The 24,266-nt window shown below is 42.5% G+C and overlaps 1 protein-coding gene across 5 annotated transcripts in view; it reads right to left on the minus strand.

Annotated features, from left to right (window-relative positions):
• The window catches only part of Wdr81 (WD repeat domain 81), an 84,004-nt gene extending 60,394 nt beyond the window's left edge, over nt 1-23,610 (minus strand). For 4 of the 5 annotated variants that reach the window (XM_075675800.1, XM_075675801.1, XM_075675802.1 and 1 more), the window contains exons 1-9: nt 23,209-23,610; nt 17,114-17,289; nt 13,261-13,438; nt 11,533-11,626; nt 9,329-9,563; nt 8,060-8,327; nt 5,388-5,600; nt 3,493-3,636; nt 97-300 (exon numbers count right to left, since the gene is read on the minus strand). In XM_075675800.1, the coding sequence (XP_075531915.1) occupies nt 97-300; nt 3,493-3,636; nt 5,388-5,600; nt 8,060-8,327; nt 9,329-9,563; nt 11,533-11,626; nt 13,261-13,438; nt 17,114-17,289; nt 23,209-23,295 (1,599 nt within the window). In that variant the 5' untranslated portion in view covers nt 23,296-23,610. The remainder of the gene's footprint in view (nt 1-96; nt 301-3,492; nt 3,637-5,387; nt 5,601-8,059; nt 8,328-9,328; nt 9,564-11,532; nt 11,627-13,260; nt 13,439-17,113; nt 17,290-23,208) is intronic. The other variant, XM_075675799.1, reaches the window with a different exon arrangement.
• Between the last annotated feature and the right edge of the window lie 656 nt (nt 23,611-24,266).

The raw sequence follows: 24,266 nt of genomic DNA on the forward strand, positions 1-24,266 counted from the left end.
CAATATGGCCTGCGACCAGAACTTTTGAAAGCCACAGGCTCTCTACTGCCACGGCACATATGCAGAACTATATGTAGTCAAGAGCTCATTAGTCACCTTGTAGCCGAAAGTGATGTCGATCCAGTGATGGAGGTGCTCGGAGACGCGCTCGCTCTCAAGCATGGCCATATGCTTACGCACAAAGTCTTCGGGACTTGAGCACCAGCCGGGCACTCCAAGGTCTTCCAGGTCATCGTGTATGGACTCAAAGATGGATGGGTCCGTGAAAAATTCCGGAATGCACTCGTCCACCGTCCACGCCTAAATTTCGACAGGAGACCGAACAGGCATCTCTATCACCTTCTACAATCTAGTGATCTTCTAGCAATCTAGTAATCTAGCAATCTGGTATCACCTTCTGGTAAATGTAATGTACCGGGTGGCCCAAAAGTAATAAGAAAACAAAATTAATCATTTGGAAAGCACAGACAGTAGCATAGTGCAGTTTCAGCCCATCAAATTTCAGTGAATGCTAAGATTTCGGGCTGCATTACACTTTGTTTTAAATATGGTAATTGAAGCAGAATATGGGCCAGTTGCATTGGCCATATTTCGTGGCAGGCAGGCTGAAGTATTCATAGTAATACAGTATGTTCAGCCATAATTGTGATCAAAGAAATCAAACATAAAATTTTTTTAATGGAGTACTTCAATTTGAAACAGAAATGTAACTAAACTGTGTTATAATGTAGTCGCATATCCAACAAAATACCTTCAATATATTCGGTACATGATCTAAACAGACCATAAAAACCTGCATATAATACCAGGATTTTTTCTAACGATTAGCATCTCAAATTTTCACCTCATGCTATTTGCAGATCCAAACCAAAATTTCAGCCAGGAATTGGGCTCAAAGTTTTGGTTTCATTATTGCTGCATGGTTACCATGATCCTCATAATCTTGCGTACAGGAGTCGCCATTTAGGAGTGTGCTGGTTCAACCACCATAATGTGGCTGGCAGACCTTGTTTGCCGCGCTTTTAAGAAGTGAGGCCTTTCGAACACCTTCAACCAGCACAGAAGATGACTACCTCTTGGAAAAGTTTGCGACAAGCCAAAGACACTGCAACGGAGGACAACGATGAATGAAGTGCAGTCTGATCTAAATAAACGTTTTCGTAAAGTTTGGCTCACTCAAACTGCATGCGGATGATCTTTTTTTTTTCTTTTGCTTTTTGCCATCTCCAAATCTTGCCTCGTATTATATGCGGGATTTTACAGTACGTTCATTACATGCTGATATAGGCAAAGAACACTTCAGATCTACTTTGTTATGTCTATGACTGTTATATTTATATTCGACAGCGTTCCATCTGTATTACAGATTCAAAATTCCAAATATTCACACAGCCTTGCTGAATACTACATATTTGTGTGCCTATTGTTTATTAGTGTATTATCATTGTCTTATTATATTTACAAACATAAGTGATTTGAAGACATGTTTGTAACTGCCTCAGGAGGAGACAACATTCACACTTGTCTGAAACAGGAGGGGTCAGAGAAGGTTAGAGCCACACACAAGCATGCACGTACACAAAAGAGGAGGGTTTTGGACGAAGTAGATATACTGGAGTGGTGGAGAGGACAACGGCACAGCACTCCAGAAAGCGCATATGCAGATGATGCAGGCATATGTTTTGAAAAAGAGAGACAGAAATAAGGAAAAAAAAGAAACACCAGGTTAGAACGACACATTCCCAGTCTCTGTCTATTGACTGGCACATTCAAGGTGGTGAAAGGGAATGAGCGTGTCCTCGCAATTAACAGTGGAGGATAAAGATGCTTCCATACAGTTTAGGAGAGCTGCGTGTTGCGCAATCCCGAGAAGATGTGGGAGCACTCTAGAAGAGAGTGTTTCCCCCAAAATTGCCCCCGTCTCCAACGGAAGACCATATTTGTTAAGAAGTATTGTCCCCATTACGGTGCAACTACTCAATTCATGCTGTGGTTCATGAAGTCATCTCTGTGTATTTGCCTGTATGAACAATTTATGCCCTATTTGTGTGTATGTGTGTGTCTGTATTTCTTTATAACGATAGCAATTATATGGACACTTCAGTTGCATTTCTGACGTCGCCGTCATGTTCCGTATAAAGTACAAGGGCGACAACACCATAGCCGCGCGCTGTATGCTGTATGTGCGAGTGAGAGCGTGCAAGGGTGAGTCGACGATCGTCGCTCAATCTCGCTTGCGCAAGAGAGGAAAGCGGGGAGGAAGAGCGGCGCCTTTCGTCATGCGCAAGGTACTGGGGGGGGGAGGGGGGGAGGACGTTGTTCTTCGGCAGTGTGGTGGAGTCGCGCAGGCTTAATCTTGAAAGCGATGTGCTTTGGGGGCGGAGTTTAGGTGGGCCTATGGCTTGTAGCTTTGTGTGTGCTATGTTCTCACCGCTCAGCTTGCGTTGAAGCAACAAGACAGCATAAAGGTCACTTCGCTCACTGCTGCTGCCATGCTTTCTTGTGGCAGCATTTTGTCAGTGAGTGTCCGCGGTAATTGAGTCTGATGTGTGTATGTATCCCGGTGTGCGCTGACACCATGCTTGTTAATTTAGTCGATACGGCCGATAAAACTACTATCCTTACTTATTATGGCTGTCTACTAATTTGCTATCGCAATCGACACTTTGCCCTTTGGGCAAAACCGCAACATTTTTTTTTCTGTTTTTGATCTTCAGTAGTGCTGAATCAGTGATTCACGAACATGCTACTTACGTCTCTTATGCTCTGTGTAACTGTTTTGTGTTTTCTCACGGACTGTTCTCTGATGCTATCCCTCTTTTAGTCCCGCTACCATTATTTACCTTCACAAATTTTTTCATCATCATTCTCATCAGTCTAATTTATGTTCGCTGCAACATGAAGGCCTCTTCCAGCATTCTCTAATTACTCCTGTCTTGCACCAGGTGACACCATCTTATGCCTGAATATTTCCTGATTTCATCACACCGCCTAGTTCTCTGTCGCCCATGATAGTGCCTCCTTTCCCTTAAAATCCGTTCTGTCAATCTAATAGCACAACAGTTATCTGTTCTACGCATCATGCGACTCCGTTCCTTCTTTTTAATCTCAAAAAAAATATTAGCTTCCCCTGTTTTTCATTACACCGTTCAGTGCATGGTCCTTGGTTTCTTCTCAAACTTATTCATTAACCTTCAAGTCTGTGCCCTATACATTGCTTATGTTTACTCAAACCACTTGTGAGACTCCTGTTCAGTGTTCTCACATTAGGACCTTGTCATGCAAAACATTCCCTCCTGCAACTTTTATCGCTATGATAATAAAGATCTGAACCATGAGAAAAGAAAAAGAATAAAAGCATGCAATGCGGCGTGCACTTTCTTTATTTACATCAACTGCCTTATTAACTTGTTCATGTTGCTTTCCCCATACAACTATGTAGACAAGTGTCCTATAAAACAAACAAGCAAACAAACAAACAGACAAACATACCTGCAGCCGTTGTATGGATGCCGGATATTCGGCGGGAACCCATTTGTGCCGGACGTGCTTGCATAGGATGCTTCGCGGCAGACGCCTCGCGAAGTACACATAGTATGTGATGTCCGCAAGCAGCTCGGACAAGTGATGCGGCACCTAGAACATCGGGCACACACAGAATGCCTCTCGTCAAATACGTCACTGCACAATGATTAAAGACGTGCAGAATGGTAAGAAACTCTCTTACTCGCTTTCGACACACAAAATTGATTTCAAGTGTTGCAAGCAAAAGGTCACTATGGCTTGGCTGTGCTTTCTGCAGTGGTCCAGAAGTGCAGCACATTTACCCTCGACGTGGCAGCGCAGCACACATCGTCTGCACCATGGTCTTCGATTTTATTTTGAGCAAGGTCAGTTCAGCACGAGTTCACGGTTCTTCAGCGCTCGCTACTTTGGAAGCACAGACGTGCAAGCTCTTGGTAGCAGATGACATGGTGCAGTGCTAGTTGATTTACGGTGCATAGATGTAAATATTTTCTGCGACGGTTACAACACTTACTCTAGGCCTAGTGCAAGAATGTAAGGTACAAGTTCAATCCTTGAATAACTGTCAAGGCATGTTAGTAGAGACTTGGAACTCACTATTATTACAGCTGATCGTACGGCTTTTTTTCATAACACGTTTTCTGTCAAAACATCACAACCACGGCTACCAATTCGTTCCCTCGATGTAGTAAAACTATGACTGCGATGATTGCAACAACGAAAAGAGACTACCCTCTGTTTTCCTGCATGTGCGTTTGTTGAAAAGGCTTAACTGCCCGCAGCAGACGACAGAGCTTGTTCATTGCTGCACTTTTCCCCTCTATCTGTAAAGGCCACGAGGCATGCAAAATTAGTTCTGCACTTCCATGTGAACTCGTCTGGCACCATACATGGCACTCTCGAGAACTGGTTCAGAAAATGCAGCAATATTTGAAAAGACCTAAAGACATCCACCTATTTCTGGAGGCTATCCTCAAATACCACTATGGCAAAATTAAACAGGAATGACAGGATCCAACTTGACAACAATCAAAATGGTTGCCAGGCTGCTAGAATATTGAAAAATGAAATGCGTCAGCTTATTTGTTTGTAATGAAACATTTGTGCTTTTAATGAACAGCACATGATAATGTGCATTGTAATGACAAACTTGCTAATGTTATAAGTACTAGGATGTGATCACCATTTTAGTATTAATGGCGAAAACGGCTGTCCATTATCGGAAAACTATTAGAAATGTATTCAATATTTGATCAGATTCACTTCTGTCACTATTTGCTTCGGACTTGATTCGGTCTCAATCTCCATAATTACTATTCGCACAAGGGTAGTTAATGTTGGTCTGGTACATATTAGGCAAACAGGAATATACGCGAGTTTCGTACAGAATTCTTTTCCACCAAGGCTTAAGGTTAACATTCAAACCACAGTGGTGGAGATGTACAGGCAATTTTTTGGGAACATATTATTTGTGGTGGCAGACGTTGGATGCGTACCTTAAAAAGCAGAATTACTAATGGACTTTTCTAATTACCGACACAGGGGGCACAGTGTAATCTCTACATTGAAACCATCCACTCGGCACCCTTTAATCACAGGCTCCATTTGCCTAATGTCCCTGCATGTTGACTAGCATGGACTCCAAGTAATGATTAGTTGCAGCACTAAAGGGCCCACTCGACAAATGCAGCTCTAGTCCCATCAGTGTAATCTTATCAGTCTCATCCATTTGCCTAATAGTAATACGCTAACACAAGCATCAATAACATACCCGGCTGTTAGTTTCGATGGTAAAGAGTCAATGGCATCACTGTAGGACAAGACAGAGATCGCAGAGACGGAAGGCCTGTGGCCTCACTCACCTGAACAACCCGGTCTATGGGCAGATAGGCCTGGGGCTGGGCCGACTGCGACTGCATCGCCGAACCATAGGTTGCGTCCAGGTGGTCATCCCCCCTCGTCAGCCGCAGCTTGGACTTGCTAAGGTCCCGCCAGCCACCCTCGGGCTGCGACAGGTCTCTCACCCATGGCAGCACGGGGTGGTGCTGGGGATTCGCGCCGGTCCGACCACACAGCTGCCAACGAACAGGCAAAAACCACAGGCCATTAGTGACAAACTACTCTGGCAAAACGTTGTACGAAATCTATCTGGTTCTTGATCGCGGGTGAGAAGTTGTGCTGCCTGGCCCTAGCGAGACACAAACGAAGACAACGCAATCATGCATATGGGATGATGTGCAATATGACAGGAGGAACTGGGAGTTAGGCGGCATTTGAACCCGCGAGTTGTGGACGCTGCGTGACCAAGGTGGTTGCAAATGGTCGTTCTCGCCCAAGAGTGTCCATTTGAGCTAGGTCACTCGCTGCTTGGTTTTCAGCACCGTGACTGTAGTCTCAAAGCAGCCGAACCAATCAGCGGTGCAGAAGCAGCACATCACAACATCCCGACTGATGCGGTGATGGTTGTGCGAGCAGGTGTGAACAGCCCCGACTGCGAGTTGACAGGTCATACCTGCCAGTATGAACATCGGTCACCATGAGTCACTCCTTATATGCAGTTGCATTCAGTTTCATGACCACATGTCGATCACCAGTGTGAATGCACCCTTATTTGAGCCTTTGAGCTCGTTGTCAAGTCTCTGCAGGCTTGTGCGCTGGCACTCCTTCTGTAATGTCGAGTGACCACAAAATAGCCTTGCTTGATCTAGACGAGAGCAGAAAGCAGTAGTGATTGTGAATGGGCCTGCATATCTCGCATCACTTTCCAATCTTTTGTACCTCTGTTACTTCTCGTCGACACGTATCCTACACAGTTTGCCTTCCCAATTTGAATAAAACAGCAGTTTGCACATCACATCGTGTGTGCGATTATGCTTGTTTGCGCCTTCATGCAACTATGTTGTGAAACTTCACATCTGTAAACAATTGCTCCGGCTCGTTGTCGACGACCTATTTCATGTCCACTGCAGGACGAAGGCCTCTTCCGGATCTCGAATTACCCCCGTCTTGCATCAGCCAACTCCTCCTGAGCATGCAGTTGCTAATTTTTATCACACCGCATGATTATCTGCTGCCTTCTATTGCCTTTTCCATCCCTTACCATGCATTCTGTTGCTCAAGAAGACCACCAGTTATCTATTCTACACATAACATGAAAAGCCCAACTTCCTTCTTAAGAATGTTGCAAGGAAGATATCCTCTACGCATATTTTCTCCAGATAGATGGTTCCGAAACTTCCATTTTGTCAAAGGTTCCTTGATACACTCACATAAGATTCAGAGATGCCTTTGAGTGATTACTGCTTTGTTTTTGTAGATGACTATGTAACTTACCGCCAGCGCAGAGCGGGAAAATGATGTACAAATGTGCCGGTGAACAAATAAAATATGAGAAGACGAAAATGTCGCAAAGTGCAATGGCATACACGGACTTAAATGATCTGTCACTTGTGGTCACAGATCACAACGATAAAGTAGGCATATTGCACATAGCTGAATAAATTGTTGATTTATGGAGACACTTTTCAACATCACTGGTAAACATAATCAAAATAAACTAATCTGGGGTACCGGATAGGAGTTACGAAACACAATTAGTATTTGAACAAGTACAAGCCTACTTGGCTGTCCAACCGCAACTGATGGCATCATACCAAATGCGCTTTGATACAGATGTGCAATCTCACATGCTCCCTAGTGGTTTAGCAAGCTGCTAGCACCTATCATTGCAACAGTACTTTTCTGACAGTAGGTAGTTTAGGATAGGTGGCCCAAACATGATAGGGACAGCTCCAAGGAAAGAGACTCTGCGCTTACGCACATACAAGACGCACATGGCATTTGGCGTTTCCATTGAGAATGCTATTTTTAGCTGTAGCATGCTGCCCTAAACTTGTTCCAAAAGCTCTGAATAAAAAAAAAAAACGTGATGGCACTCATTAAAGTGATGGCACTAGTCCAGCACCTATTCTACATGTGATTTCTAACTTGTAACATTTGCAAGCAACAATTAAATGATGATGTAGGCTGCTGTTCTGTTCATCTTACGTAAATGGCAAAGATTGAATGATAAATCATTGTTTTTTCTGAGATTAGTTGTCAATTTCAGAGCTTATGAGCCTAAAGTGAAAAGGTTTTGGATAGAGTACCCTGTTTCAAGGTTGGCTTGGGCTGATAATGGCAAATAACTCACTGAGAACTAAGCACAATAGATCCTTTGCAGCTAATGTATAGTCAAAATTCATTATGACGAAGTCAGACATGACACAAGAATAGTACCTTCACTATAATTAACATTTGTTACAAGCATAGGTGTACATGTTACACGGTGATAGCACCGAGAAACATTTTAGATTTACTTTGCTGTATCTGACAATTTGTTATACTATTTGAATTAATCATGCCAAAGTTTGAATATTTCAGTACTCTCTAGTGTCGAGAAATATAATCAGAATGAACTGATTAGCCTTTGTTTTCTTGCGGGACCAGGTGACACGGAGAAAAAGAAAGAAAGGAAGTTATCTGTTTCATTCACCTGGTTGAGTGCCATCAGGTAGTCAAAGTTGCTGAGCTTGCCCTTGACCCAGGTGTCGACAAGCTCGTTGAGTGGCGGAAGAGGCTCAACTTTCTCCTCTTCTTGTATGCTCGCAGAGGGTGTAATGCGTGACACCCTGCGAGAGCTCGAGCTCCTGATGATGGGCAGCTGGCCAGTCAATGACGACTCCACCCATGAGTCAGCCTGCAGGGCTAGCCACCAGGGCGGCGTTGCTTGCAACCAGAAGCGGTGGTCCAAACTCAGGTCGCTGGTAAAGGAACAAAAAAAAAGGGGGGGGGGGCAGGGTCTGATTTTACAGGGGTTACTAAAGCTGCAAGGGGGCAGAAATTCAGGGTCACTTGTGCAACTTTTGGCAGCTGCTTGTCATGAACACCGACTTATCAGCCTTAAATGCTGAAAAGTATTACTGTTAAACCTGAATATAATGAATTCTAGAAGAGTTGACTGTCGAGCTACTTGGTTGTCCATATTTGTAGTAACTTAGCGTGAATAAAACCACGGAAACAAGAAAGGCGGACAAGGACAAGCGCTTGTCCTTGTCCGTCTTTCTTGTTCTCGTGGTTTTATTCATGCTAAGTTACTACTTCTGAATATAATGAACCCAGATAAAGTGAAATATTCTCAAAAGCAATATCGATTTATTTATTATAGTTCAAGTACATTTAGGCATGAAATATAAGCCGGAGGGGGACTCAAAGCCAATGACTGTAAGGGCAAGATGTCTTGTCAATACTTACACATAGGAAAAACAAATGTTGTTACATACATGATATAATTATGAGCATTAGTTCAGCAAATGTGAGCTCTGCTATTATTACTTAACTTTCTGAAAAATTTTGTGAACAAGGAGTTGCTCAAATTTTTCTGAACAGGTTATCAATGATTTCTGCATTATCCAAGGAATCCAATAAACTGACCGAATTGCTCTGTCTACCTTAGAACAAGAGTTGCAACACTTCAGAAACTTCAAGAAGCACTCTTGCAAGTGTCAACTTGGAATGGCTACCCTGTTTAAAAGAATCTCAGGAACTCATTTTTCACAAAATTGTTCAGAAAGCTAAGCAAAGGAACTTGCATAAAATTAGAAACAAGTCATATAAAGAAAAATTGACCTTACGTTTGGCAAAAGCACACAAAATTACATACACCTAAAAGTTTTCAGCCCCATAACAAGAAAAACAAAGCGTCTAAATTTTGGTCTGGCCCAACTCCACTGCCTAGCTTACAGCAATGAATACTATAACTCACGCAAGCGTCAACGGCCCAAGAGGCAGCCCCAGGTCGTGAAGGTAGCGGAGGACCCGCAACAGCTGGTACACTACAAAGAGTAGCCGTGATCCAACAAGCGCAGATGAGCTGAACATGCCGCAGTGCTCAACAGTGTGCTCCCTGAACTCTAGGAACAGCAGGAACTCAGATGATGTCTCGAGTGCACAGTAGACAGGAACAAGGTGTGGGTGCAGAGGGGCTTGCTCTCCCCCTGCTCCAGGAGCAGACGACAAAAAATGTACGTATGCCAGAAGGACAACAAAAGAAGCTCTCACAACTCGCAGTTCTACTAATGCACAACAATTACCTCAAAGGCCAATGACTCAATGTGCAAGAATAGAGATTCAGTCGAGCCCTGTCATGTAACAGTCACATTCAATGTCATGGTCTGAGTGATTGCTACAAACAAAACCAGGTAAGTGTCTGTGACAATATGCAAAGTTCTGCAAATCCAATCTTCGCTTTTCTTTTTCAGAGTGCAGCTTTCTTACATTCATGCATGCCTTGCATGGCTGGGTAGCCATTTAAGGGAAGGTGATGAGCAGGCTAAGAACTATTCTACAAGTTTTAGGTGTCATAGTTATTTCACTACACCTTGTCAGCACAAATTCGTCTTTCAAATTTAAAATAGCCAAGCGAAAGAACCTCAACCCAGAGAAGTACACATGGGAAGCTTCCACACTAAGCTTAATATCCAAAATACTACCAAAAGCCACCTACCGTATTACCTTGTGTGAGATCTGCACTTTAGGAATTGTGGCAGGGTGCTCCTATACAAGTAGAACATATGACTACCCACTAAAGCTACAAACATTAAGTATGATGTACAGATGAATACAGACACTGGCTACATACATTTATTTAAGATTCAGAACCACCGATAAACTTCAAATTCATTTTTCATCGCTCCTGATGTAGCACCAGTCATAACCAGGGCTTACTACATTGTTGGCACACTTCCTAAAATGGTTGTCCTTGGTTCTCTCCAAGCTGTTAGATAGTACAGCAACCATAAAACGTTTAGTGATGGTATGAACTGTTATCGAATGCCATGTGCTCAAGATTGAACCCTTGGTCTAAAGGTGCAAAAAAAAACCTGTGCTTCCTTTCAGGTCTGCCAATTCCAAACTTATAAAACAAGCAGTTTTGACAATGCCCTAAAAGATCTCGTGAGCACAGGGTGGAAGACAATCTACTAACGCAGGCTACATAACTGGTCAAGACTGGCTATCCTGCTTTGTTACTGACCTCGGTGGAGGAAGGTTTGCTGAAATGCTGCGTGGGATGAATACACAATGAAACGGCACTTCCTGAAAAGCCAGAATAAGTAGTAGTTGTACCCAATTTGCATCGCATTTCTCATAACCTCAAAAGGATAGGCAACAGAACAGACATCCAGCTGGTGTTCTCCGTTTCTGAGCGCCTGCAGGGTCATTGCAGGCAAGTCAACGAGGGAAAGAAAGCAGCGGTGGTCACTTATTCGCATGAAACAGCTCTGAAGGCCTGCCGGCAATTAGGCGTATCAGTACTTGTACTGTGACAGGAGACAGCGGGTGCCCACGTGCATAGTTAATGAAATCATACACCTTATCGTACGTATTATCTTTCAAAACCTTGTGTTCCACGACAGTTGCCCCTTTCTACTCTTGGCACACTTCACTGCAAAACATTGCATAAGCTTCACCGCGTAAGATAATTGTATTGCGGCGAAGCTGACTTTAGAAAACCGGCATATGTAGCGCACCGTGCTTTCTGCACGTCGAAGCCATCGGCGAGGATTACAAAGACGGATTCGGTGCCATTGCTGACAGCGCGAATTCTTTCAATGAAAAAGACGGCTGCGAACAGCAGGAAGCTTGATAGCGAACGCCAAAGCAGCTAGGCATAGCATTGCCATGGTGTTGGCTACGGCTGCCAGCGGATTGGCATGCGAGAGCGCCGGTTCGAGGCTGCGAGATAATTGAAATAGCGGCAGTGGTGGCTTCAATCAACGCGATTTCGGCCCGGCAGTCACGGCAAAAAGTCCGGAAAATCGAACGTCGAAGGGTTTTTGCGCACGAAATTTCAGACGTTCTTGTACCTTGGCTCTATGGGGTACATGGCGGTGCCGCGAAGGCGTCCGAATTATCGGGCATGTCCGAAAAATCGGTCGTTGACAGTAATACTCTAACAAGATTGCTTACCTTCAGGATTTTCATCGTGTCCCTCTGCACCAACGCATATGATGGGGCAGGCATAAAGACGGCTGATGATCTCCCGGACAGCACTGTTATAATCCTGATATATTCCAGGGAACAAAACAAAATGTAGAAACATGTCATAGCCTTAGAGCACAATAATTGTACAACTGCAACACTGACAAATTTGATTCAGTCTTACCTTTTTCTTAAAGGCTGTACTAACTCACGCACACTATGACGATGGATGTAAAACTTCAGCTGTTCTCAAGATCAATTTTGGGGCAGGAGAGCTAGACAATATGTCATGTACGTGGCCAGGGTACTAATGATTATGATGAACATCTGGCAGCACAAGACAAACTATATAAGAAAACACACAGGCACATGGAAAAACACATTAGTGACTATTTTTGTCACCTTTTTGTCTAGGTCGCTGCTTTACATGCTGCAAGGTTTTCACCACAACACAAACCCAACTAGCTCATAAAAAAATTCAGTACTAATAACCCTGGTTCAAGTAGGTGCCAAGTAAACATGAGACAAAAGGAGATTAGAAGGAAATGTTACACATAGCAAATAACTCTGCATGCCTCTTACATTCGACATCAGTCAACAATAAATAGACATTTGTGGTGTCGCTTCAATGTGCCTGCTAAAGTCGAGATCACGCAACTAGCAGCACTAAACACATGGGAAGACAGGGTACAATGACACGCCATGTCAGCTGGACCAGTCTTTGCACGTGCGGCAGATTACCTCTGAACCAGGGCACGCGGGCTGCGTATGCGCTTAGCCATGCTGAAAGCCGTGCACAGCCACGGCAGTGCTAAAAAAGGAGATGTGCACCAACCTGCCCCCGACTTCATCCTCTTCCTCTTTTCAAGCATGCTTGATTGCATTACTGTAAGCTCACTCCCTTCTCCCTCTTTCCCCTTGCTCGCGTGAGAAGACAGTGCTCATCAAGCCATCATCCTTCTAGTTGACCATCGCATGCTTTCACTTACACCCAAAGCATACAGCCCGTGGGGTGTGATAGGATCTTATTGCACTTGGACTTTATACAAAACATGATGCTGCTCCACATCAGCGGTCCCTCTCGGTCACACAAGTTGGGAGGTGCGTTCACAAGCAGCCGTATGTAATTCAGTCATTTGACTATCTGTGTCCATGGAAGTGCTTCCATTCATTTTCTCGGTATTCCTGTGCAGCAGCAGTGAAATTTCTTTATATCAAAATTGTGTATAAACAGAATTCATTATAATGAGGTTCAACATACATGGCGTTCTATGGACAAAACGTTCATTACTTTTTCATTATATTGAGGATTTCGTTATATCGAAGTTTGTTACATTGAGGCTTAACTGTATTTCTGAAATAGACTGGTTTAACTTCAAATGCGTGAGTCAATTTCGATAGAAAGTGTTTCAGGGCCCCTTTAATGTGTATCACTAGAGTAAAATTATTGCCAGACTAAACCCAAATATGTCACGCACCTTTCCATTTCTCCTGTGGAAGGTGCTGGAGATTTCTGGTTAGGATGCCCTAAATGATGTCGCCTTACCGCATCTTCTTTTCAAAACATTGGATGTCTACTTATTACAGCCCCTGCTTGTAAAAGTTTAGCTTCTAGTTGGTGTTCAGGTTAAGTCCGATAGTGACTGCACTTTTAATCGGCAATGTACAAATTTAACGCTTGGTGTTGAAGCCAATGTGAAAACAGTGGACAAATACCTTGAACGGCTTCAGCTTGACGAAGTTCTCATCCTGCTTGTCAGCTGTCTTGGAGCTGGAACTGTTGGCCTCCTTCCAGATGTTGCGATAGTTGGTCTCTGAGACATAGCGGATGAGCTCCAGGTAACCCATGTCATGAGACCGGCTCCAGGGCTCTTTCAGGCGAAGGGACACATACCTGGAAAATTGTTTGTTGGTACAGGCAGCGCATTCTGATGTACAACATGTTGTGTCTCATGAGAATGCGCCTGATGAGGAGCTTCTACAGTAGCATCGAAACATAATTCGGCTTGTCGTAACCACGGTGATCTTTACTAATGTAACTAGAGGCAAACCTTGCACTCTAATCGTTCAGCTACCACGGGAATAATGGGTAATGAAATGGCCTAATATTCATGTTTGTGGCTTCAGGTGCTCTTGAGGCTTTATCTACTATGTATTATCTTTCTAAATTTCCGTGCAAACATATTCTTATGGATGCATGAATGATACAAAAGTCAGTGCACATTCACAATCATTACGAATTGTTTATTTTTATAATGCAACAATTTGTTGAAAATGATCAATCTGCATAGTCATAAAGTCGTTTGAAACCATAAGTGTGAAGTTTAGGCAAATCCAGCGACTATACTCACAGGCAAAACTTTATGTAGTAATGAACCAAAGGCTACAGGGTGGAGCTTCTGCACGTTTGCTACTGCACCAAATACTTTGGCAGAGTTTGGCAGCACTTTGTTTCTTGCAGCAAATACTGAATCAGCATAGCCCCTACGTGCGAGGGTTTCACATCTACCAAAACGTGGAAGAAAAAGTCCGATTGAACACTCGGTGGTGTATTTAGTCATATTATAATATAAGCACGGCAGTAGATAATGTGTTTGTGATGTTTGTTGTTCCCTCGCTTAAATGAACCCGAATGGGACTTTGGAATTATTTTCAGGTACCTGTCATTCCCGTGGTAGCTGAACTACCATACTTACAGCTCCCATAGACCCGGCACCAGAATTCTTGCTAGTAATTTTTTGTGGGAAGCCACATCAATAAAAAAAAAAGTCAAATCAAGCGACCAGCCACAATTCCTATGATGCAATGGTGGGCAACACTTGTCCCATTCTGTTCTTCAAATGCCTTTAATCTCTCGCAACTGCGGCTATAAAGTGTAATCTCTGCTCTCTACATGTCTGCGCACCTATCTAGTCAGTACCACAAAACCATCTACATTTCCATGACCTCTGTAGTTGTTTCTGTTAACTGCAGGAGGTTGTGTAAATGTTTCCTGAACAGTGTTAACAAACGCAAAGCAATAGCAGTAGCAGCAAAGGATGCTAGTTCAAGTGTGTTTCTTTTACCTTAATATCACCATTACTACAAACATAAGGTCACTGTACAATGCTGTAGGCAGTAGCACTACCTTAGTAACACTGAGTGCAAAAAGATTGGAATGGGACACGAAAACGATTTCAGCAGAAGTGAACATACATGTCTGTCTTATATCCAATGAGACTATATACTAAAGTGAATTAGAAGACCAGACTGAATGCACCATGTACAAAAACTATTTGAAAACACTTTTTTAAGAATTTAGGGAATTGCCACAAAAGCAGAACCTCAGTGAAACCATTACCGCAAAAAGCCTGCCAAGCTTTGAGTCCGGCATAAGGTTGCCATGGCAACAATGCAATAATCATAGCAACAAGTCATGACAATGCACCATAAAAACAAGTAATTGTACATGCAAAGCAAGAAGGAAGGTTACCAATGGCAAAGAGCTTTTGCTTTGGTAGCCCCTTATTACTTTCAGAAGCCTCCAAGAGAACATAAGTATATAAATCCTGAACATTCTCATTGCTATTTTCAACTCAAATCATATTATGGAATTCTAACTTCCAAAAGCAACATACGAGCTATGAGAAAGTGATTATTTATTTATTTATTTATATATACTGCAGCCCAATATAGGGCTACAGCAGGAATGGGAACATTATACATTACCATACATATTTGAGGAGCTATTTTGACTACTTAAAGTTCTTTCACCCTTTGACTGCCCCTCACAAGAGAATTGTATAATCAATCAATAAATGATATTTATTGGCATGATAATACATGGAAACAGACCGGAACTTGAAATTATCCCAAGGTCCGACAAGAGGCAAGGCAAACGGCACGAGTATACCAGCTGTCTTAAAAAAAAAAAAAAAGAATCAGCTCTGTACCTATCGCATAAATGAGATCATGACTGGCATGTTATTCACAGGGATCACAAACTATATGAAGAGTTTAAGCAGGCAAAGAGGTGCCTACATATATCAATAGTAAATGTTAGTTAATTGTTACAACAAGAAATGACTACACTATGAAATTACACTGCTAGCACTAAGGAAATATTGATGATATATACAAGGTCGCACTACACAGCATCAATTACGCTGCCCTCTGAAGAAAGTGAAGCTTAAAGTGCTTTTGGTGCGACGTAAGAATGTTTGTATTTTTTTTCTTGTGCATATTTAATGTGTTAAAGAGAATAAACTGTAAACTCTGCTTCTCGCCATTGGTCCTCGTATGGGATATTGTCCACATCTCTGTACTGTATGTTGTGACATGCTTCTCCATAGGTTTTAGCTGGGTGACTGTTTTCATAAAATCACAAACATAATGCTGAGAAAATCTTAGGTTATAAAGTAGACGGTATTCAAAAGTGAGACCCGCACATGAAATATTGTGCTGTATGAATAAATTTTGTATGTGTGCTGCATAAGCACCGCTACCAATGACTCTTATTACTTTCTTCTACAGTGTTAATAGGCATGTTGTGTTAGTCTTACATGTGGTACCCTAAACAAGGTGGCTATATAGTTAGTGTAGGTATGAAATAGTACATTATAGCATATCTTAGTAAGGCTGTATCAGTTCTGCCCCACCCCCTTCCCAGCCCCTCTCATGTATGTAATACCCTCATCTGAAGGCCTTTAGGGATATTCGTAAATAAATAAATAATATAGTTAACTCTCCCAAACATAATTGTTTTGTGCTTTCGGCACTCTCCCTGCCTCTCCAGAAGGAATGTGTGCAAAAAATGACTGTTGCGTACTGTTGTGTACGTCATCTAAACGTAGAAAAAGACTTTTGCGACTTGAATTTCTAACTGCGGTGGAGCAAATGTCACGGTGTTCAGTGGCTCTTTGGTGGCAGGTTCGTCCACATGTTGACCAGGCAAAGAGACTTATGAATACCTGATGAATTATGAACTGGGAGAAATCAATGACTAAGAACCAGTTTCCATGTAGCATGAAATGTGCGCTGGGCCAACAAGAGAATAAAAAAAAGAAAATAGATGGCCCGGACTGTGCATCAGAAGGGTAGTTATGGCCATGACCAGCGTGGCATGTCCATTCGGATATTTACGTACGAATTAATTTATGAACTGTTCACAAATATTGAAGTGGGAGAAAAATGGCGACAAAGAAAACAGCTCCTATGTAGGATGAAATTTCCACTGAGCCAACAAATGAAGAAAACCTGGCAGAGGCTGCGTAGCAGTCGGGAAATAAACGCTGCAGACGAAGGGTTAACAAGCAGCTACATCTAAAGCACATGAGCATATTTTATTGCCGTAGTGGAGGACTCCACATTAACCTTGACCACCTGAGGTTTTTTTTAATATGCACCCAAATCTAAATGCACAAGTGTGTTTTTTTTTTAATATGCCCCCATCAAAATGTGACCGCTGTGGCCAGGATAAAACCCACGACCTCCGCAGCCCCCCACCAAAACTAATGAGCTACCACAGCAGGTGTTCTATTAAAAAGACTTTTTTTTTCAGATCCCACGAGATGTTTGTATGTATGCTTGCCTGTTGTCCATCTTGACAATCCTTATTACGGTGACAAAGGTGAAGTCCTTGGCCGTGGTCGAAGGCGTCTCGTGCATGAGTATCTCGCATTCGGCATCCGTCAGGCCCTCCTGGTGCGGGAACAAGCTCGGGACAGCCTTGTCCTTCACCAGGAGGCTCAGCCACTCCTTGTGCACCTTGACGTCGCAGGCGTCGATAATTAACACAATTAGCAAAATGACAGAAGCTTCTGGCGACAAGCTGCACCGAGTGATTAGCCGCACAAAGCCCAATGTGTCAGGTTTGCTACAATGAGTTCGTTACCCCCAAAATACCAATTTAGGCGTGAGAAATTTAACGTGAAGCCCATAGTAGTGTTTCTGATATAACCGGGCAACTGTTCAGTTATGAATGGTTCACAAACCAATAATTATAAATTACTCACTCTACTACTGATTATTTTTCCAAATTATTATTTCATTCTATTTTAGTATGAATGCTCTCTAGGGCTAGAAATAAAGGTGAACAAGTTGCTCCAGTTTTTTTTGATGTCGAATGGTTTTGGACCTTGGGGTTTAAAAGGCATTCTTACTTGGGGAGCTCAAAAAAGTTTAATCACTTCGCTCCCCATCTGCTACACCCATTTTGATGACTTATTGCATTTAAAAGAAAAAAGAAAGTGAAAACCTAAAGCCTGCATGAAGCAGACTTTTTATTTAGGCCATTGGATTGTTTTTTTTACAGGAATTCTCAAAAAATTCGATATTTAAGAAAGCTTAGCAAGTTTTCAGCTCTGTAAAGCAGCATTGAAAAAAAATGATACGCACCTACTGAGTCACCCAAACAGGACAAAATTGAGGTATTACACACCGCTCAGCAAAACTCTTCTAATTTGTGAGTTGGACTTTTGCGAAACTCTCGTAAACGTTGTAAGGATGTCAGATAGGTTGTAAACTTGCACATCGAATTGTCCTCTATAGGTTTAACCCACGGGGTTTACAGAACTGCAATGTCTGTTCTTGGTGCAGAGGTACGAATCTGTAAATTTTGTGCTTCAATTTTTTTCTACTTATAAATTTTCATTGATTATTGTAAAAATTTCAGTTCATAAGCTGAAATTCTGCTTCCTACAGTTCGTAGAGTCCACTTTCGCTTTTCAATGCAACAAATTTCATTCGCCTTGATTGAGCAATTGTCTAATGTTAACTTAGTTAAATTCGTGAGTTTTATGTGCCAACATCACAATCCTATTATGAAACACACTGTAGTGGGGGACTCCAGATTATTTTTTTATTGCCTGGGCTTCTCTGACGTGCACCTAAATCTAGGTACACTGGTGCATTTCGCCCCCATCGAAATGTGGCTGCTGTGGCCGGAATTTCATCCTGTGACCTTGTGCTTAGCAGCCTAGTGCCAAAGCCACTAAGCAACCACGGCGAGTGGCAGTCCAATGTGAGATTTTGTTGTGTGTTTCACATGTATTTGAAAACAGAATGCATAGGGAAAATGGCTGAAGCTTCCTCTTCAGGGAAGATACATTGTGATACAAAGACAAAGACAGGAAGGGAGGGGCACAGACTGGTGCATACTTTGAATTAATTTTATTTCTGTTAGGGGTCGTCAACTTAATACCACAGAGCCCAAACACCACTCGACACGAAGAAATTTTTTAAATTTCAGTTTTGTTTTCATCTATGGAGAGTACAATTGTAGAAAAGAAACACAACAAACTGTTGTTAGCAGAAAAAGTTATAGTTATCAGTGGATTAGTAAGTGTTTTGCTGAACTATCCACAATGGAAAACTCCCTTAAACATGACAAGAACACCACCATGGGCCTTGCCATTAAGCCTCCTGCACTCAACTCTTCTTCCATCAGAAATCTGCTTAGTTTCTATGCTTTTGTACTTTATTGTCTTCGTTCAAGACATAGTAGGTGCAACATATACCATCATATATAAATTTGTTGCCTAATCATTGGTATTTCGAGTGGAAGTAGAGAAGCAATTGTTCAAAACGTTTTCCAGAATTCTGATGTGAAATTTTTAAGAACCATGAATAAAGATAATTAGTGATTTTGCTGAAAGTACAAAAAAACCTAAAATGTAACAAAATATGTTTCTTGCTCCTGATTTTCAGCCGATTTAAGTTAGACCACGACAAAAAAAAAATAATATGCAGGTAATATGAGCCACAGTGATGCATGTGATACCTGGGAAAGCTGTCGACTGCTCAATTTAATTGGCCCTCGTGCTGCAATCTGCTCGTCTCCAGGTGAACTCGAATGGTAGAGTGACTGCCCCAGAAAGGCGTCAGTCCCAAGTTCGAGCCCTGAACCAGACTGAGTTTTTCCTCAACTGTGAGAACTCTTTCTGAGAAACATGTATGGGTTTCCTTTGTAGCTTGTGCTAAGTTCAGCTGGATGACAATTCTGGCTTTCAAAATTTTGCAACAGGTATGCGCCTATGGTGCAGGAAGCATTTGTTTCAGCTCTATGCAACATGCACTTGGTTTCTTTATTTCTGCGTTCTTTAGCACCTTGAAGCAATTGGTTGGCAGGTCAGGGAATGTCCACAAGTCTCCTCATATTCCATTATAATGTTTTATCACCTTCTCTCTGTAAGCGAGCTGGCCTAACCATGTGCCTTGAACTGACACTGGAGCCTTCTCGTGCGTTGTACAGTAGTGTGCAGTTTTTCTAAAGTATTGTACAGTAACAAATAAGGACACAGGTGGCATTCAAAAAGTAATAGATCAGGCTACTAGCAGTGTGTTCAAAGGGGCTGGTTGGTTCATCTTTAGAATAAAAAAAAAACAGCACAACACAGGGCAAGCAAGCAAAGAGCACAGGACAGCGCTCTGTCCTGTGTTGCTTTACTCGCTCGCCCTGTGTCCTGCCGTTTCTATCTTTTAATCAGGCTACTAGTCAGGATTCTGCAGAATGTCAGTCTAAAATAGACTATGTGCTGTTCTGTAAGTGAAAACTCCCCACACAGCAAAAAAGATATTTTATAACAAGTTTAACACATGCTGTCAAAACGTTAGTGGATAAAAGCAACCTACTGCAGGAAAAAATCAGGTTAAATATGGTATTTTTACAGTATATAGTTAAATAAAGTTAAATATAGTATTAGTTGAATATAATAATTAAAATAACATGCACTCCTGAGCACGTGCTGACGCTAGAAGCATTGTTAGAGCAGCGTAGATGTTGGAGTGGAAAATTGGACAACCCGACACAGGCTACTATGTTCTCGTTGCTGCTTTAATCTAAAAGTTATGCCGCTGAATAAAACAAAGTGCACATTTTGCATTGTTTGAACATTTGAACTGGCCCCCAGGAGCACTCGGGGTCAGTTTCAACGATTCTCCCTGTTGAAGATTTGTTCTTTTGCGACTCCCCAATGTGGCCAAAGATTGCCAGATATGACCAAAAGTTGAAGTGCAGTCTTCATTTCATACGGTGCATGACATTTTTCATAGAAGATTTCTGATGGCAATGTTTAACAATGTGTAGAAAAAGAAATCAAATAAAATTGACTGATTTACTATGGCTTGGTAACAAAAAAGTTAAGTCAGACTTTTCTGGTATCAAACTGAGTGTAGCAAAGATGATACATTGGTACAAAAATGACACTACCTACCCTCCTTCGCCGTTTTAATATTGCTGAAGTACATTTTACTAATCCAGCTTAGCTTGTTATTGCTGTTACAGTGGTTGAAATGAAACACTTGTTAAATGCATAAAAAGTGCGCCCAAGTGACAAAATTCTCGCCTACGTTAGAAACCGTGCTAGTTGGTGACGTTCTATCATTATTATACTATCTTAAGGATGCAAGCACAGGGGCATAAAGAAACAGGACAGGCTGAGCAAAGCACAATACTTGTTCAGTCAGCGCCTCGCCTCTTCAGTTTCGTTTGTTATGTCCTTGCCTGTGTCCTTATGTTCTTATGCTTGTTGCAAGCCCTTACAAGAGTGCTTTGCCTTTGGTGCATGAACTACATACATGCCAAACTGTGAAACCTAAAATTCTTAAAAATCATGTGGACGCAACATTGAGACGAGGGGGGCAGTCACAAGGTGGTAATCTTGCCCTGAGCGCGCATGTTTTCTGAGATAAGCAGGCCCTTCCATTATCAATGATGATTTAGCTTGACGTGCCGTACACGAACAGCTGCAAAATTAGCTAAGCAGAGACTTACAAGCAACACAATGTCGTTAGATTGGAGACTTTCCTTTCACTGCTTTTGTTGGGAACGTGTCTTAATATTTTTTCTAGAAGCGAGGGCTCTGCTGATGTTCTTTCGTTATTGGAGGACTTTCAATGGAAGCTTCAGAGACCAATGAGCAAGAGTTTTAGACAAATACAACTTATTTTTCGTAAATCATGAGACAACATTTATCATTCCATCAGGGAAGCCCAAATTCGTAAGCTTTCCAGAAAATTTCGGAGGGTTGACACGTATAGGATTATGATGCAGTGCCAATAAATGCGTCACAGTTATGCAATATTATTCCAAGGTGCTGTACAATCCTTTGAAAGAAAGCCAAGATGCTAGAATGATCATTCGTGTATTTTACAATGAGACTTCACAATCACAGAGTAATTTAGGTTCAGTGTACAGCTAGGCATGCTGCATTTTCTCACAAAATGATTTTAACCACCAGCTGAAACAACATGCACAAGTTAATTATTAGCTGCAGGCATTATGTGGAACAAAACAAAAGCTATCCTTTCTCCATTACTGACAGGAACGCAGGAACATCGCATAAAAAATGACAGTGCTTTTAGTAAAACGGTCATGTGCTGCAATACTCTGCACTCTGGAGTTAACTGGAACCACGCTGACTGAGCAGAGGGTTCAATAAACCTACAGTTCAATGTCCATGGTTGTTTTTCTTCTTTGATGGTATTAGAACTACTAGAAACATATCATGCACATAAATGTGTACACCACAATTGAAGAGGCTATTCAAGCGCTTAAAACTTCAACTGCTGTTACTCATTTCAGCACAGCCAAAAGGAAAAGCCTTCATTATTAAGTGATGTTGCCATGTTGGCATAACCAGTCCAGTTGCAATAAATTATACCAGCAGCGAAAATGTACTTTAAAGCAATTTTCATAAGTTTCTATTGTATAAAGTGGCGTACAGAGAAAAGGGAGTAGAAGATCCGATGTGTTTTAGTGCTGCTTTTGTCCACAGCCATGCTATATTTACCTACGTGCTTCCATACACTCTTGTTTACAAACTTGTGAAGCCATGCCCCCCTGATTGTGAAAACAAGCAAGTTCCATTCAGGACATGACATGAGGAGCCATATACATGACAATTGCTGCTCTAAGGAAACTGAAAGTCTACCTGCCAACGCGCGTTGTCTGTATTTATTTGATACTGAAGCCACCACTCTGCTCGGTAAACAATGAGCATGTCAACATTTCTGCCGCTTGTTTAATTAAACGTAAACTGAAGACTAGTCTGAATCGCTACTTCATTCAGTTTCTTTTTTTACTTCTTTTTTTTTCATGGAGTTACAATGGTGTCAGTTCATCTAGCAGTCTTGTTTATATATGCACGTCATATGACATGAAAAGGGACACGGAATGGCAAAGTGCAGAATGAGAGAATTGGCAGGCTTTTAGATGGTTCATTTTCGTTCACCTGAATCATATGCAATTTTATTTTTTTACCATCCCGCCGACTTTGTTCTACTGAAAATCTAGAAACGTCGCCGATGTAACTGACACACGCCGGTTCACTTTCGGTGCAAAACTCCTCAGCAGTGCTGCAACTACGATTCCGCGCGATTCGGTCACAGCCCCCGACAAAAGCCACTTCGCGCGTAACACTGTCGCGCAAACATATAAAAGAACAATGCAGTTACGTTGTTGTAAAACGTACTGCTTAGAGCATGGCGCATTTCGTGCGGACGAATTCGCACGGAAAGCTCGGTACCGGAGAACTACAGCACTCCCGAGCTACAGCTTAGGCTGCGGGCAAGTTTCGCTTGGCACGGTGTCTGCAATGCGGACTAAAATATGCACACGACAGAAGTGTTTATTGTGGCCTTCCGCCGCAAGAGGCATAGGTAGAAAGCGTCTTCCCGGATACTTACGAGGCAGGTCGCTTTATCGACGCCAACCGTCCTGACATGACTCTGTCGCACGCCGACAGTTTGTCTCAGAATGGCCTTGAGATCCATTGCCTAGCTCCCTCCTAGCGCTGGCATGACACTCGCAAATCAAGAGATCCAACGGACCGACCTACGAACACAGGAGCTGTTTGTTTACGTTCAACGGAGAAACTCGTGCTCGCGGCTTGCGGCGTTTTCTAAGTGGCTTCGGGTGCTACGTGTAGGAGCAGTTGGTCGCCTCATTAAACAAGCCGACAACTGAAGAAAGAGAATGAGACTACAACTATGTTCAAGCAGTCATCAATCAGGCATCCCATCCAGATGCTAGCAGAACATATCACCGCATCAACCGGACTCTCCATCCGCATTGATGCGAGGCGTTACTCCCCCTTTTCACCGTGGAAATTATCGGCATTTTCGTAGCTTTCATTAGGCCGTCCAACGGCCAAATTAACACACAAATAACTTCTTAGTTATAATTTTAATATATTATTGTGGAAATTATTGAAATATATTAATTAATGCTGGAACCCTCAGGAAAATTTGTGACAGTGTGGATGGCGCGGCTGTGGGAAAAAGCCGCGTTTTTTGAACAGGTCATGGTGGATTAAACTTGCCTGTAATAAATAAGCAAACAGACGATATGGGCCCCTCATTTTCGTGCGTTTGTTCAGTGCCTGTGCAATATTTAGGTCAACAGCGAAAAACTGTGGCGAAAAAATGCGGCAGATTCAAGGAATTGAAATTTATATACCGGCGGAGCTTTGTGTGAGTGCATGAAAAGTCGAAACACGAGACGAGTGGTCGAGTGACCGCCTGCGGACTGTTTGAGCGTCCAACGCAGTAGTATATGCTGCGCTATAGATCGGTTTGTTGCGTATAGACCTCAGACTCTGCCCAGGCGGCGCTGCGGAAAAACCCGTCACCAGCGCCCCTATCGCAGACTTGGCGCTAACTGAGTAGTGCAAGAAGAGCTGTCCACAAGCGAAGGTGCATAGGCCACAATGGACCCTCCGCTTTCGGTTGTGTTGAGGCACGGT

Source organism: Dermacentor variabilis, chromosome 11 (genome assembly GCF_050947875.1).
Source record: "Dermacentor variabilis isolate Ectoservices chromosome 11, ASM5094787v1, whole genome shotgun sequence".
NCBI lineage: Eukaryota > Metazoa > Arthropoda > Arachnida > Ixodida > Ixodidae > Dermacentor > Dermacentor variabilis.